Below are 16,204 nucleotides of genomic sequence, written 5' to 3'. Positions count from 1 at the left end.
TTATCATAGGTATGTATAGGAGAAAACATCATACAATACACACACACACACACACACACACACACACACACACACACGTACACACACGGAATTTGGTACCACTCCCAGTTTCAGGCATCCACTATGGGTCTTGGAATGTATTTCCTGCAGATAAAGGAGAACTACTGTATTTCTTTTTTAACTTATGGAAGAAGAAATTTTTTTTCTAACTATTAATTTTTTGACAGAGGGGGAGAGAGAAAGAGACAGAGAGAGAGCAACTTCAATGTGACAGAGAAACATCAATCAGTTGCTTCCCATGTGCCCTGACCAGAAATCAAACTCAAAACCTGGGCAAGTGCCCTGATAGGAAATCAAACCATCAAATAGCCCTAGCCAGTTTGGCTCAATGGATAATGTCCACCTGCAGACTTAAGGGTCCTGGGTGCGATGCCAGTCAAGCGCATGTACTTTGGCTGCAGGCTCCTTCGCAGCCCAAACCCTGGTAGGGGCTTGAGCAGGAGATAACCAATTGATGTTTCCCTCACATGGATAGTTCTCTCTGTCTTTCCCTCTCTCTCCTACTTTCCCTAAGAATCAATGGAAAAATATCCTCGGCTGAGGACTTAAAAAAACACACCAAATAACAGGCACACCGCCCAGGGCAGGGCTAATGTATGTCAGAGAATATAACCTTATAAATCCAAGTGTTCATATGGTTGTAAACAAACCTTTTGTCAATCAAATCTAAAGACAGTTAAATGGTTAATTGTAGAGATACTAAATAGTAATTAGGTAGTTTTGGCTTGCCATAAAATTTCTAGGAAAAAGCAAATTTAAAATTCAAAAACTGCTATCCCTCAATTTAGACAGAACTAAAGATAAAATCTGGCCCGGAATCTGGCATGACTCAGTGCTTGAGCATCATGAACCTGGAGGTCAGGGTTTGATTTCCTGGTCAGGGCACATGCCTGGGTTATGGGCTTGATCCTCAGTGTGGACCATGTAAGAGGCAGCCAATTAGTCATTGTCTCTCACCATTAATGTTTTCTCTCTCCCTTCCTCTCTGAAATCAATAAAAATATTATAATAAAAAAAATCATAAAACCTGGAAAACGTGTTAGATGACTTAGAATGTGGCTCTAGTGATAAATGCCAAGAAAATGTCAAAGACAATGATAAAGAATGTAAATAAAACTATTTATTAAATGTGATAATAAGGAAAAGGAATATTTATAACAAACTAGAAGTCACGTGCATGAATTCATGCACCAGTGGGGTCCTCGGCCTGGCCTGTAGAATCGGGCCGAAACCAGCTCTCCAACATCCCACAAGGGGTCCCAGATTGCAAAAGGGTGCATCCAGGCCAAGGGACCCCACTGATGCATGACTGGGGCTGGAGAGAGACGCAAGAGGTTGGCCAGCCTGGTAGGGACTGTGGGAGGGCTCCAAGGTATGTCCAGCCTGTCTCGCTCAGTCCAGATCAGCCAGACCTCAGAAGCAAGCTTATATACTGGTAGGAGTATCTGCCCGCTGGTGGTCAGTGCAAGTAATAGTGACTGGTCGACTATCTACCCCTGGTAGTCAGTACACATCACAGTAAGTGGTTAAGTGGCCTTAGCATATCATTAGCATATTACACTTTGATTGGTTGATCAGATGACTGGACACTTAGCATATTGGGCTTTTAATATATAGAATAAGTCCTTACTATGTTCCAGATACTGTCTAGTTATATATCCACATTTTAAACTTCTAATCACAACTCCTATATGGTATGGTATTATTATTACCATTTTCTAAATTAGCATACCCATCAATATGCAGTTTTTCATGCTAATTAATAAATTAAAAAGTATAAGAAAACATTAGACTTCCATCTATGTCTCTACAAGTTTATACAAACATTGGCCTTTATTTTATTTTTTTAATATTCACATTGGAGCTTGGGTGGGGAGAGTAAAGGTGGTGGAACAGGTAAACACAGTACTTGCCTCATCCTATAATAACATCAAACTTACAACTAAACGACAGAACAATCATGATTCAGAGCCACCTGAAATCTGACTGAAGCTAAGTCCTACCACTAGAAAATTAAAGAAGCCACACTGAGACTGGTAGGAGGGGCCGAGATGTGGAATAGGTTAGTCTAACATCCATGTGTGGCATTATTTTAATCCAGAGGGATGTCTTGTCTGTGGAAGTACACCCCTAAGGATCAAGGGTTCCAGCCCTACTCAGGCCAGGGATCCAGTGCCAGGAAGATAAGTCCTAGTAATTTCAGGCTGTAAAAATCAGCAGGTATTATGTCTGAGTGACACAAAGGCTGCCAGAGTCCCTCCACTCCTTCTAAGCTTCAGCACTAGAGCAGTAGATTGGAAGGATCCAGGGACATATAGGGGAGGGGGAGCTAAATTGTCTATCATAGCAAGAACTGGGTGGTCAACTTCCTCCCAAACAAAAGCGTTGACAGAGATCTGCCGTTGTGGCTCAGTGGTTGAGCATCGACCCAGGAACCAACAGGTCACATGCTTTGGTTGCGGGCTTGATCCCAGTAGGGGCCATGCAGGAGGCAGTCAGTCAGTGAAGTTTCTCTCTCATCAACGTTTCTATCTATCTCTCTCTCTAAATATCAATAAAAGCATTTTTTTTAAGTGGTAGCAGAGATCATTGTTCCTTTTTCTTTGCCAAGACCTCCCTGCCAATGAGCCAACCATCAGGCATCCATTAACCTGGTCCACATTGTTCACCTCAGCCAGGTGATTCCCTGAGACCCTATCCCACCAAAGCTGTTTGCAGTGGTTTTCCCAAATGAGTGGCCTGTTTTAGTTCAGGCTACATACTTGCCTAAAAATCTCTCAAACAAGCAGCAGCTGGACTCAGTATGCTCCACACCTCATAAAATGTACCCCCAGGCCCAGCACCTGCAACAGCCTGCCTTAGTTCACAGCTTGGCCACTACTGGGTACCTCCAAGCCCAACACAAATAGCAGCCATCTTCAGATTGCTCTATACATCATGCAGGATGGCCCCAGGCAGGCCATAGGCAGTAGCTGACTCTGCACCTCCCAGGAAGCCCAAGAGCCAGTACACCCAGTGGTTAGCTTTAGACCAAGCCAGATTATAACCCTACCACATCCACGAGCAACATACTCAAGGGGCAGACTCTGAGCACCAAAGCCCCACTGAAGCAAATTTTAGACCATAGGGGTCTCTCCTACACAGCAGCTCTTCCCCTATAGTAGCAGCTGGTCCTCACAGCCGACTGACCTCAGGGTTAATCCCTTCCAGTGATGCCAACATAATCAAGGCTCAATTACAATAAGACAGTGCAATCAGTTGCCTCCTGCATGTGCCCTAACAGCTCATATAGGGGTGCACCTGGAGTGCCCAGCTCAAGTACCTCGGAAGGCTGAGCCCCTGGGCCCTATAGGACACCTACTATATAAGGCCACTCTACCAATTCCAGGAGACATAGCAGCTCTACCTAATACATAAAAATAAACACAGGGAAGCAGTCAAAATGCAAAGAAACATGTCACAAATAACAGAAGAAATTGCCAGAAAAAGAACTAAATGAAATGGAAGCAAGCAAACTATCAGATACAGAGTTCAAAACAATGGTTATAAGGATGCTCAAGGAACTCGGTGAGACCTTCAAGGAACGTAGTGAGGAATATTAATGACAAAAAAGGACCAATCAGAACTGAAGGATACACTAATGGAAATGAATAATTTACAGGGAATCAACAATAGAGGGCACCAAGAATCGAATCAGTAAACAGCTAAAAGAAAAAAAGATTCCAAAAATATGAAGGTAGTGTAAGGAGCCTCTGGGACAACTTCAAGTGTACCAACATTTGTATCATGGGGTTGCTGGAAGAAGAAATTGAAAACCTATTTGAAAAATTAATTATTGACAAAACTGGTTTGGCTCAGTGGATAGAGCGTCTGTCTGTGGACTGAAAGGTCCCAGGTTCGATTCTGGTCAAGGACATGTACCTTGGTTGTGGGCACATCCCCAGTAGGGGGTGTGCAAGAGGCAGCTGATTGATGATTCTCTCTCATCAATGTTTCAACTCTCTATCCTTCTCTCTTCCTCTCTGTAAAAAATCAATAAAATATATTTAAAAATAGTAATAATTATAGAAAACTTTCCTTACCTGTTAAAAGAAATAGATATGTAAGTCCAGGAAGTGCAAAGAATCCCAAACAAAAGGAATCCAAAGAGGTCCACACCAAGATAAATTATAAGTAAAACACAAAGGAGAATCTTAAATGTAGCAAGAGAAAAGCAGTTAGTTACCTGTAAGAGAACACCCATACAACTGATTTCTCAACAGAAATTTTGCAGGCCAGAAAAGAGTGGTAAGAAATACTCAAAGTGATGAAAAGTAAGGACCTACACCCAAGATTACTCTATCCTGCAAAGCTATCATTACACATGTGTCAAACACAAGGCCCGCAGGCCAAATCCGTCCCGCCAGGCCTTGCAATGTGGCCCGCACCGGGCTGTCATCACTGCACTTCGCTGCGTTTCCATCACAATGACAGTTTATGACTGTTCAGTAAACCATTCGGCCCGCGATTTAGGCTGGATTTTAGATTTTGGCCCCTTCTCTGATTGAGTTCGACACCCCTAATTTAGAACTAAATGTCAGATAAAGAGCTACACAGACAAGAAAAAGCTAAAGGAGTTCACCACCACCAAACCAGCACATGAAATGTTAAAGGGTCTTCTTTAAGAAGAAAAGAAGATAAAAAGTATGAACATAAAATGCCAGTAAATACATTTCTATCAATAATTGAATCTAAAAATCAAAGAACAAAATAAAATTATTAATAAAATAGAATCGGAAGCATGGAAACCTAGAACAAATTGATGAATCTCAGAGGGAAGGGGAGAAAAGAGTGGGAAGAGATTAACCAAAGAACTTATATGCATATCAATATTATCCATGGACACAGATGGTTAACACCTGGTATGAGGTGGGATCCAGGTGAAAGGGGGCAAAGGAGGAATAGAAAGCGGAACATCTTTAGTACTTTCTTTTTTATATATATATTTTATTGATTTTTCACAGAGAGGAAGGGAGAGAGATAGAGAGCTAGAAACATCGAAGAGAAAGATACATCGACCAGCTGCCTTCTGCACACCCCCATGGCGGATGTGCCATAACCAATGTACATGCCCTTGACCAAAATCGAACCTGGGACCCTTCGGTCTGCAGGCCAACGCTCTATCCACTGAGCCAAACCGGTTTCGGCTCTTTAGTACTCTTTAACAATAAAAAAATTTTAAAATATATTCACAATGGGAAAACAGAGGACTGCCTTGTAATAGAAGTTGCTGTAAATTGCCGAAGCCGGTTTGGCTCGGTGGTAGAGCTTCGGTCTGTGGACTTAAGGGTCCCAGGTTCGATTCCAGTCAAGAGCATGTACCTTGGTTGCGGGCACTCCCGGGTGGGGGGTGTGCAGGATGCAGCTGGTCGATGTTTCTCTCTCATCGACATTTATGGCTGTCTATCTCTCTCCCTTCCTCTCTGTAAAAAATCAATAAAATATATATTTTTTAAAAGAAGTTGCTGTAAATTAAAGTATACATGGTACATTTAGGGATATTATTACCATTCAAACAATACTTTGAAATATTAAAAAAAGGACTCCTGCAAAAATTTAAACATCCTATATAATAAAATCCTAATATGCAATCGACTGAACGGCAGAACTGTGATGTGAACATCAGGGGGCAGATGCTCAATGCAGGAGCTGCCCCTGGTGGTCTATCACTCCCACCGGGGGAGCACCGCTCAGCCAGAAACCGGGCTCATGGCAGGTACGGGCCATCTCTAAGGCAGCGCTAAAAGCATGAGCTGGCTTCTGGCTGGCGAGCGCAGCAGTGGTGGTGGGAGCTTCTCCTGCCTCCACGACAGCGCTGAGGACCCCTCGGGGGACATTCCCCAAGATGGCGCAGGCTGAGCTGAGGGGGATTCTCCTCCCCATGTATTAATGTCAGTCACCAGGCCTCTAGTATCAAATAATCAGTCAACACCAAAAACAGATTAAGATTTCTTTTAAAACTGGAAAGAAGTACAACGAATCAGTGGTTCTCAACTGGGGGCAATTTTGCTCACCCTAAGAGACATAGGCAATTTCTGGAGATATTTTTGGTAACACTACTGCAGTTGGGGGTTGCTAGTAGCATCTAGTGGGTAGAGGCCAGGGCTGCTGCTGAACATCCTGCAATGTACAGGATGGCCCCTATGAAAATAACTATTTAGCTCCAGACGTCAACAGGACTGATGTTGAGAAACCCAGCTATAAATTATAGCCAACAGTCATTTCACAGGTGGTATTACTAAAATAAACTTGAACAACTACAGCTATGTTCATCTATAGAAAAAGTCATACCACATCCCCTTCAACAAAATTGTGTCTACAGATGACATGGCAAAAGGGGGGGGGATGACCACACTATTCGACCAGATTTTTAATGTGAAACAGCCATGTAACCACAGATTTCTTCTTGTAACTGTCAGAAAGCAGGTTAAAGTAAAGAGAAGAAACATATTTTTATTCATAATGAATCCTTAATGGAATCAAAATGCAAAATATACTGTCATGTGGACTCCTTTCTCCCTCCTTAGTTTCTCTCATATGCATTTAGGAAAATCTTCAAAGTATTAAAAATCACGGTAAAGAATACCACACTTCTTTCCTATCACCAAACAAGAAAATGAACCGTATCTTTCCTTACCCAACTATATAAATTAACAGACATCTCAAAATGTTACTTTGAAACAATTTATCCTTAAATAAACATTTTCAGAATATAATTAAAATATTTTGGTTCTTTGCAATATTATTGAAAAATGGCACACACAAAAAAATATTCCCCACTTCACTAAAAATTACCTGAAAATTTATTTTGAAGACTAGTTCCTTAAGAACATAGAATCCTACACCTTGAAACAAAATAATTTGTTTAGGAAAATAATTTCATAAATGATACATAGTCCCATTAGACTCTAGGGGAGTCATTAAATTATACTCAGAAAATATAAAAATTAAGGGAGACTTATAATAAATGGAAAATGCAATATGATATCAAATAAAAACAATGCAAAGGGAAACTAAACAAACCAAAATAAAACATCAAGGCTGGAAAGAAATAATGGTTGTGTTTCTGAGTGGTGAAGCTATGGGGATTATTTTACAATTTACTGAATTTTCCAAATCATCTCTACTCAGAAAACATTATGTTTTTAAAAGAAAAAACAACAACAACTGTTAATTGGATAAAACTATCATACTCTCAGTTATTTAAATTTCAGATATCTACAGGAGTCTTTCACACCATTTTCATCTTGGCCTATACACATAATAATACATTATCTCTTTTGGTTACAGATTGACCTCATTTCTTTTTAAAATGCAATAGGGTCATTAAGCGGAATGACTACAGAGATAAATACACATGTATTTTAAAATACAAACCACTCGCACACAGCAAAAGCATTTGTCAACATACAGCTTGCTTGTATATTTTCCTTACCCCATTTTCTCTTTGTGAAATAGGCATCAGCATTGGGGTCATTAAAGTGTCTGCTCATCATAGTTTCTCCTCCAGCATGGAAATCATATGCAAACACAAGAGCTTAAAAATAAAATACAAATGTTCTTTACTGCATTCTGGCTTTAAACAGTGAGGCTTATAAGCAGAAAACAATTACAAATTACTCACAAGGCTCTGCAAATGCTTTAGTGGTAAATACCTCACGTAAGGTTACAATATTCGAGTGCTGAATTTTTTTCCACATATCAACCAATACCATGCACTTTGTGTTAACAAGACGAAAACCTAAAAAAGAAAATTTTTACTAAACTGTCAATGACATCTTTCCTTAGATGGGGAGAGAAAAAAACATGCTATACATTACTATAAGTACTAATTGCTGAATGAAATAATAAAATTACTTATTATCCTTTAAATTAATGCTAGATAATCCTATATAATAAAGAGCTAATATGCAAATGGCCATCACACAATAATGGGCTTAGAACACTCAACACTGGGAGAAAGGAATGGGGACCAGCCAGGCTGTGGTCCAGGAGAGGGACAAGCCACCCATCACTTGGTCCCCTGCGGCTGTGGCCGGCACGGGTGAAGCTGGCCCAGGTCCCGGGTGCCTGTGACCAGCAGAGGAGGGAATCCTGGGTCCCAGGTGCGGGGCAAGGCAGAGGCAGTTAGGGGTGATTAGGCCAGCAGGAGAGCAGTTAGGAATGATCAAGCCAATAAGGGAGCAGTTTAGGGGCATCAGGCATGCAGGCAGAGGTGGTTAGGGGCAATCAGGCAGGCAGGCAGGCGATCAGTTAGGAGCCAATGGTCCCAGATTTCAAGAGGCAGTCGGACATTCCTCGAGGGGTCCCAGTTTGGAGAGGGTGCAGGCCGAGCTGAGGGACTCCCCATCCCCGTATACAAATTTCATGCACTGGGACTCTAGTATATTAAATAAATAAATGTATTCAGGAATGATTGAATAATCTTAGACTCACTAATATGCTTCTAAGAGAGAATAATTTATCTTCCTTACCATGTATCCTCCGAAGGCAATATGGCAGATCATCTTTGCTATTCATGGCTTTATAGCAAGATGTAATGTAGCCAAAATTACTTGATTTTTGTATTCGGTTGGGTGGTGGCAGTGGTTCTAGAGGGAATAGGCTATGATAGCTGTCAACTTCTGCAGGGAATGCTGGAGTAATTCATAGGAAAACAGATGACAACTTGCAGATATTCATAAATCTCTCAGTGATAAAGAAGAAATCAAACCTACTTTAAATAACTAACAAAGTAATAAAAACATACTTTGAACATTAACAATAATTACATAAAACTGGTTTCATTATCAATAAAAATAGTCATTATAAAACAACATAGAACTAAATTTATATATTCAAAATATTTATTTTATAGCATAATACAACAAATATCACAAACAACTTATAAATAGTAAACATTACTGATTCTGATGATGAATAAAAATCAAGGTAGATTTTGTTTCTTTAAACATGTATTTCTGTACTAAATATATTTAGACAGTGGCATTAAGCTATAAATTCTTGTTTTTAAAGCATAAAGAAATTCAAAAGTAACACTGAATTGAAGAGTGTATCTTTCTAGTATGTCCATGTGTATATGGCAATCTTTTTCAAAACTCTCCAATCATTCAGTGGAATAACATAGTTTTAATCCCTAGTAAAACATAAAAGAAAACTAGAACAACTTTATCACCATACCTGCCACATTCCTCAAAGACAGAAAAATGATGTTTAAAGATATATACTGTAATGGAATTTGCTTGTGATACTGTTAGGCGTTCAAATGATTTATCTTGAATTCCAATTTGTTGTTTCTTATAAACTATAAAGACTAAGAAGCTAAACATGAAAATAAACTCAGTGGTTGGTTTCCCTATAGAGCATATGTAATTTATTTTCCCTTCTATTGCTCCCCATTATCTAGAACAAACATGTATTAGTTTTACAATCCAAAAAAGGAAATATAATAGTTTTTAATGCTTTAAATACAATCAATTGTATTTGTCAACTGGACAGCTTCCATTGGTGAAATGTCTTGAATGACTTAGGAATGGTCACAATATCTCAATTGAAAAGCAGATGAGTGAACATGCAGAATATCATAGAAAAACATCTAGTAAGGAACACACTGAAACTTTAACAATGGTAATCACTAAGTGGGAGGATTTTCTCCTCTCTTTTACACTATTCTGTATTTGCTGAACTTTTTACAACAAACATGTTTAACATTATTTTGAAACAAGGCAATAAATCTCATTTTTAAAATCTAACAAACAAAACAACTAATAATGTTTTACCTATAACTTCTAAGTAATCCAGGTGAAACCCTATTAAGAAAACTCTAATTACAGATCAAAAGGACCTCTGCCCTTGCTGGTTTGGCTCAGTGGATGGAGCATCAGTCTGCGGACTGAAGGATCCCAGGTTTGATTACAGTCAAGGGCACATGCCTGAGTTTGGGGCTTGATCCCCATTAGGGGACATGCAGGAGGCAGCCAATCAATGATTCTCTGTCATCACTGATGTTTCCATCTCTTTTTCCTTCTCCCTTTCTCTCTGAAATACATACAGTGGTATTCCTAGCATCAGTGTGACAAAGAGATTGATTGAGGGACACTATCAACTAAAAAATCGTATGCTTTTACTTAACTCTTTCATCCCTCTGTCTGCTTCCAAGGTAGTCAAGCTGAATCCCAAATAGTGCAGAGGAAAACAATTGTGCTTTAGTAGAAAACTATGAATTAATTAAAGGGTACCCCTCCTTCCAGTGTCTGATTTAGAGTCTATGGAAGATATGTTACACCTCTGTAAGGTATAGATAACTGGTAGCACTGCAAAATAATTCTTGTCTACAGACATATGTATTCTGTTCTGTCTGGTGAAGGTTCAAATGTCTTCCTTCCTCTCCCTTGAAAAAGCCAATTTAAACATTCACTTAATTTTTCTTTATAATATGTCTTATGTGACTGGCTCCCTCATGACTTAAAATTTTTATACATGTTTATTTTTAAATCTGTACATTATGACTACTTTTTTCCCCCCCAGGAAGACATCTTTTAACATTTCCCAGCCTACCCTAAAATCACCATATGTGGCCTAATATTAATCTTTAAAACTGAATGTTTCCACTAATAGATAGAAACACTTGTCATAGTTCTGTTCTGTTCCTTACTTTATAGCTCAATTTAACAAATGCACAAAATTAAATATGGATAAAGAAAATAGGGTTGCCTTAATCACTGTTAGGCATTAAAAAAATTAAAGAAAATCAACTTGGAAGTTTAGAGCTACATTCTTTATTTTATACTCAATATTTCTCTGGGGCCCAGGTCCATAAAATAATATTTTAAAATTTTAGTTTATTTCCTTTGTTCAACCCTACTTGCCCTCAAAGAACATATAGGATGATAAGTTGAACCTAAGATACTGCGATTCACTGCAACAAACCTATGGCAGAGTTTCTGAACCTCAGCACTACTGACATACTGGACCAGATCATTATCTGTTGTCAAGTATTGTTTTGTGCATTGTAAGGTATTCAGCAGTAGTATCCCTAAACTCAACCACTTGTAGCCCTTCAAAAATGTTCCAGACAGTACCAAATGATCCATTAGGAATAAAACCATTCTTGTTTGAGAATCACTAATCTATAGAAAATAAACATTGACTTCAAAGTTGAGAAGTACAATTTGATGAAGTATGATGTATGGAATGGAAACAGAGCAGAAAAGGGCAGCATGAACAGATTAGGAAATTAGTGAACATGAGACAAATATTAATAGTAAATATGAAACATGAAGAAGACCAGAATTAGTGCAGTAATAGTCAAACCCACTGGTTAAACCCAAGTGCACAGAACTGAATTAACCATAATCTTTAGTTTGTGACACTCAAATTGCTGGTTCATGACTTCGCAAGGCCTGCTGCTATTTATTCTTAATATAAGCATCTACAAACATGGCACACAGAAAAAAAACACAGACCTTGACATCTAAATGATTCTCTCTACCAGCTTTTGACTTCCTTCTTTTCCTCTGCCTTCCATTTTTATATATATATTTTAAATATGTTTTACTGACTTTAGAGAGGAAGGAAGAATAGAGAAATAGAAACATAGATGAGAAATATTTATGAGCCGCTTAGAGCACACCTCCTACTAGGATCAAGCCCCGCAACCCAGGCATGTGCCCCAACCAGGAACAGAACCAGTGACCTCCTGATTCATGGGTCTCTCTCAACCACTGAGCCACATTCACTGGGCCCCTTTTTCATTACATCTTTACGTATTCCTCACTAGTTTATCATGTATGCATGTACATAAATACAAGTACATATATACATTTTAGTTAACTTTATAAAATAAAGCTATTATACTGTATATAATCTCAAATTTTTACTTAATATTACATTACAAGGATTCTTCTGGACTGGCCAGGTGGCTCGGTTGGAGTGTCGTTCTATGCACCAAAAAGGTACACGGTTGTGGGTTTGATCCACCATCGCGGTGAGTATGGGAGGCAACCAATTGATGTTTCACTCTCACATTGCTGTTCCTCTATCCTCCTTTCCTCTCTCCTTTCCCTTCCTCATTCCCTCTCTCTCTCTAAAAATTAATAAAAGCATATCTTCAGTGAAGATTAAAAAACACACACATTTGCCCAGCTGGTGTGGCTCAGAGGTTGAGAGTTGACCCAGGAACCAAGAGGTCACTGGTTTGATTTCTAGTCAGGGCACATGCCCAGCTTGCAGGCTCAATCCCCAGTAGGAGGTGTGCAGGAGGGAACCAATCAATGATTCTCTCTCATCATTGATGTTTCTATCTCTCTCCCCCCTTCCTTCCTCCTTCTCTCTAAAACCCAATAAAGGGAAAAAAAACAACCACCACATTGTTCTGTACTGCTGCATGTCAGCATAATTTCTTCATTTTAACTGCTATATAATATTCTACTGACACTATCACTGTTAATTCATCCCTTGTCCTTTGGTGGGCATTTGAATTAATCAAGATTTCTGCTATTGTGAGCAGCAATGTTATGGATACTTTATACATTTTCTGGTTGAAAATGTGTAGAGGTATTCCTATATCGAGGAGCAGAATATTTGGATCTTAAGTAACACAGATATTCAACTTTAGTTTTCCAAAGTGGTAACAAGTTTACCATTACACTACCAATAGCAATGTACTGAAGAACCTATGGATCCAAATCCTCATACTTTATCTGATCAGACTTCAAAATGGTATTTTATTTGTATTTACCTAATCATCAGTGACGTTGAGTATCTGTTCTTATATTTTTCAGTCATGAATTTCTACTTTCTTGAATTGCCTAGTCTTATCATTTGGTCATTTATTTTATTGGATTATTTAGGCTCTTACTGATTTGTGTATTTTTTATATTCTTTGTCAGTTGTGTAATATATTTTCTTCCAAGGCTATTTTTTTGTTGTTGTTGACAATCCTCTCTAGAGAATATGTCTTCCACTGATTTTAGAGAGTGGAAAGGAGGGAGGACAGGGAAAGAGGAGAAACACTAATGTAACAGCCACATCAATCGGTTGCCTCCTGCATATATCCCAACTGGCATGGGGAACCTGCAACCCTTGGAGCTGATTTTTTTATGTGATTTGAGGTAGTCCAATTTTATCTTTTACCATAAAAATAACAATTTTTGCCTTCCTTTTCCCACTTATATGCCACCTCTATCATAAAATGGGCCTGGGCTCTCCCCAGTCTGTTTCATTAATCAATTTGTCAAACCCAATGCCATTACCACATTGTTAGTTACAATAGTCGTAAACCAATCCTCCTCTCCCCCAATATAATCTTCAAAGTGTCTTGACCCTTTTCTCTTAGAGGAATGTTATTGATATGATATGAAAAGCTCTACTAAACTGTAACATGATAGATAGATAGATAGATAGATAGATAGATAGATAGACAGACAGACAGACAGACAGGCAGGCAGGCAGGCAGGCAGGCACCAACTTTGATTAAAATGTGGAACTTTCAATACCTACTTTCCCCCTCAAGTCTAGAGAGGGAGAAAAGGGTTGGAGATTGAGTCATTACCAATAGCCAAAGAAACAAATCATTCCTACAAAATAAAATTTTCTTAAAAACTCCTAAAATAGCAAGATAAGATTCAGAGAGCTTACAAGTTGTGTGAACACAATGAGGTGCTAGGAGGATGACACACTCAGAGAGGGCATGGCAGCTCCCCATTCCACCTCTACAAATACCTTGCACAATTCATCTCTTCCACTTAGCTTGTTCTGAGGGGGGTAATGAAAATGCCCCACATTTGTAGTTGGCCAGACAGAAATGTAGGTAGTGTGGGTATCCCATTTCACCTGGAATAATCTTGTGGGACTGAGTCCTTAACAATTAAATTGTTAGGACACAAATTAGATGTCAGAAATATTTTGATTTTAAAAACTTCTTAAGCTTTAAAAAAAATTACTGATTCTTTTTTATTGAGAGAGAAAGAGAGAGGGAAAGAGATAGAAGCATTGATGAGAGAAATATCGATCAGCTGCCTTCTGCATGCCCCCTACCAGGATTGAGCCTGCAACCTGGGCATGTGCCTTGACCAGGAATCTTGGTGCATGAGTTGACACTCAACACTGAGCCACACAGGCCTAGCAAGTTCTTATGCTTTGACTAGTATTATATCCAATCTATGGATCACTTTAGAAAAACTGACATCTAAGTCATTTTGTATTCTTATTCATGAATAAAGTATTACATAACTTGATTTACCTTATTTAATATTACACATTCATAAATCTCCCTCAATGAGAATTTACACATCTTTGATTGTATTTACTTAAAGGAACTGATATTCTAAAATCCTTGCAAATAACTACAAAAACTTTCTCTTGTAGTTATTTTTTTAAGTCAGTGGCTGCAAGTTTATAGAATTGCAACTGACATTTATTAATCTTATATACAGCTATTTCCTAAACTCTATTATAATTTTCAAATCACATCTAATGTATCATTATATGATTTACACATGACTTAAATCATAAAGACTAGAATAATCCTATTTAGTTTTCTTTTTCCCTTTTACCCTCACTAGGACCTCAAAGGCAATGCTAAATAATTAAGGAAAATCCCTACCTGAACACTTCAAAGGTTATGACAGATAAGTTCGTTGCTGGAAAGATCGGTCTTAAGACATAACAGCCAGACATACTTCTTTTAATTCTCTAACAGTCAAGAAGACCCATAATTGACAAGATTCAATCCTTGGTAACAACCAGGTATTTCAAGATTACCTTTGTGGCAAAAGTATTCCTACTGTACTATCTGTAAAGTTTTAGGAAACTATACCATATTTAATCTTGCTATAAAGAAAATATGCTACAGAAAGAGATTTTAATGGCTCCCTTAGAAACACTGTTATACAGTCAGAAAAATCTAAGTTTAAATCCTGACTCTGCCAGCCAATTATTAGCCACTGGTCTTAAAGGCAATTTACTGAAAATGCCTGTCAACTCAGTTTTCTTCACATGTAAAATGGAGATTGTAGCCCTGGCCAGAGCAGCTTAGTTGGTTGGGTGTCGTTCCATGCACCAAAGTGTTGCCAATTCAATTTCCGATCAGGGCACATGCCCAGGTTGCAGGCTCAATCTCTAGTAGGAGGCATGCAGGAGGCAGCTATCAATGTTACGCTCTCACACTGATGCTTTTCTCTCCCCCACCCTCTCTCTCTCTTTCTTTCTCTCTCTCTAAAAATCAATACACTAAAAAAAATAATAATAAAATAAAAAAATAAAAATAAAAATAAAAATAAAAATCAATACACTATTCAAAAATCATGTTTTAATGGAGATGATATTAGTATCTATGTCACAGGATTAAAATATATATATATATATATTTTATTGATTTTTTTACAGAGAGGAAGGGAGAGAGATAGAGAGCCAGGAACGTCAATGAGAGAGAAACATCGACCAGCCGCCTCTTGCACACCTCCCACCAGAGATGCGCCTGCAACCAATGCACATGTCCTTGACCGGAATTGAACCCTGGACCTTTCAGTCCGCAGACCGACACTCTACCTCTGAGCCAAACCGGTTTTGGCTATGTCACAGGATTTTTATAAGAAAAAGCATTTAATCATCTGTCTAGCACACTGTAGTCACAATAATAAACACCTTTCCCCTCTGCTTAAGAACCTATATTTTATCAAATATCAGAAGACAATAATATACTAATATATAGTAAGATAAATCACCATGAATTCTAAATCTAAATTTTTGGTGAACTAGAATACTGTCACATATAGAATAAATTTAAATAAACTAGATGATCTGTGATATGCTGGAATACTTCTTAAGTGAATCTGAAATAAATCCTATATAATAAAAGACTAATACACAAATTGATGGAAGGATGGAATGATCAGTCGCTATGATGCACACTGACCACCAAGAGGCAGATGCTCAATGCAGGAGCTGTCCTCCAGTGATCAGAGTGCTCCCACAGGGGGAGCGCCACTCAGCCAGAAACTGGGCTCATGGCTGGCAAGCACAGTAGTGGCAGGAAACTCTCCCACCTCTGCAGCAGTGCTAAGGATGTGCAACTGACAGCTTAGGCCTGCTCTCTGAAGGCCTA

The 16,204-nt window shown here is 38.7% G+C and overlaps 1 protein-coding gene across 7 annotated transcripts in view; it reads right to left on the bottom strand.

Annotated features, from left to right (window-relative positions):
• The window catches only part of PAN3 (poly(A) specific ribonuclease subunit PAN3), a 163,032-nt gene that overhangs the window by 23,002 nt on the left and 123,826 nt on the right, over positions 1-16,204 (bottom strand). For all 7 annotated transcript variants that reach the window (XR_004990857.2, XM_036454657.2, XM_036454660.2 and 4 more), the window contains 3 exons: positions 8,574-8,735; positions 7,724-7,840; positions 7,535-7,636 (listed from right to left, as the gene is read on the bottom strand). Coding sequence is in view for 6 of the 7 variants with exons in the window: in XM_036454657.2 (XP_036310550.1) it covers positions 7,535-7,636; positions 7,724-7,840; positions 8,574-8,735 (381 nt within the window). In the remaining variant the exon portion in view is untranslated. The remainder of the gene's footprint in view (positions 1-7,534; positions 7,637-7,723; positions 7,841-8,573; positions 8,736-16,204) is intronic.

Source organism: Pipistrellus kuhlii, unplaced genomic scaffold, assembly GCF_014108245.1.
Source record: "Pipistrellus kuhlii isolate mPipKuh1 unplaced genomic scaffold, mPipKuh1.p scaffold_m20_p_3, whole genome shotgun sequence".
In the NCBI taxonomy this organism is placed as follows: Eukaryota; Metazoa; Chordata; class Mammalia; order Chiroptera; family Vespertilionidae; genus Pipistrellus; species Pipistrellus kuhlii.
The sequence above is the reverse complement of the archived record's forward strand: the minus strand, read 5'-3'. Positions and strand labels throughout refer to the sequence as shown.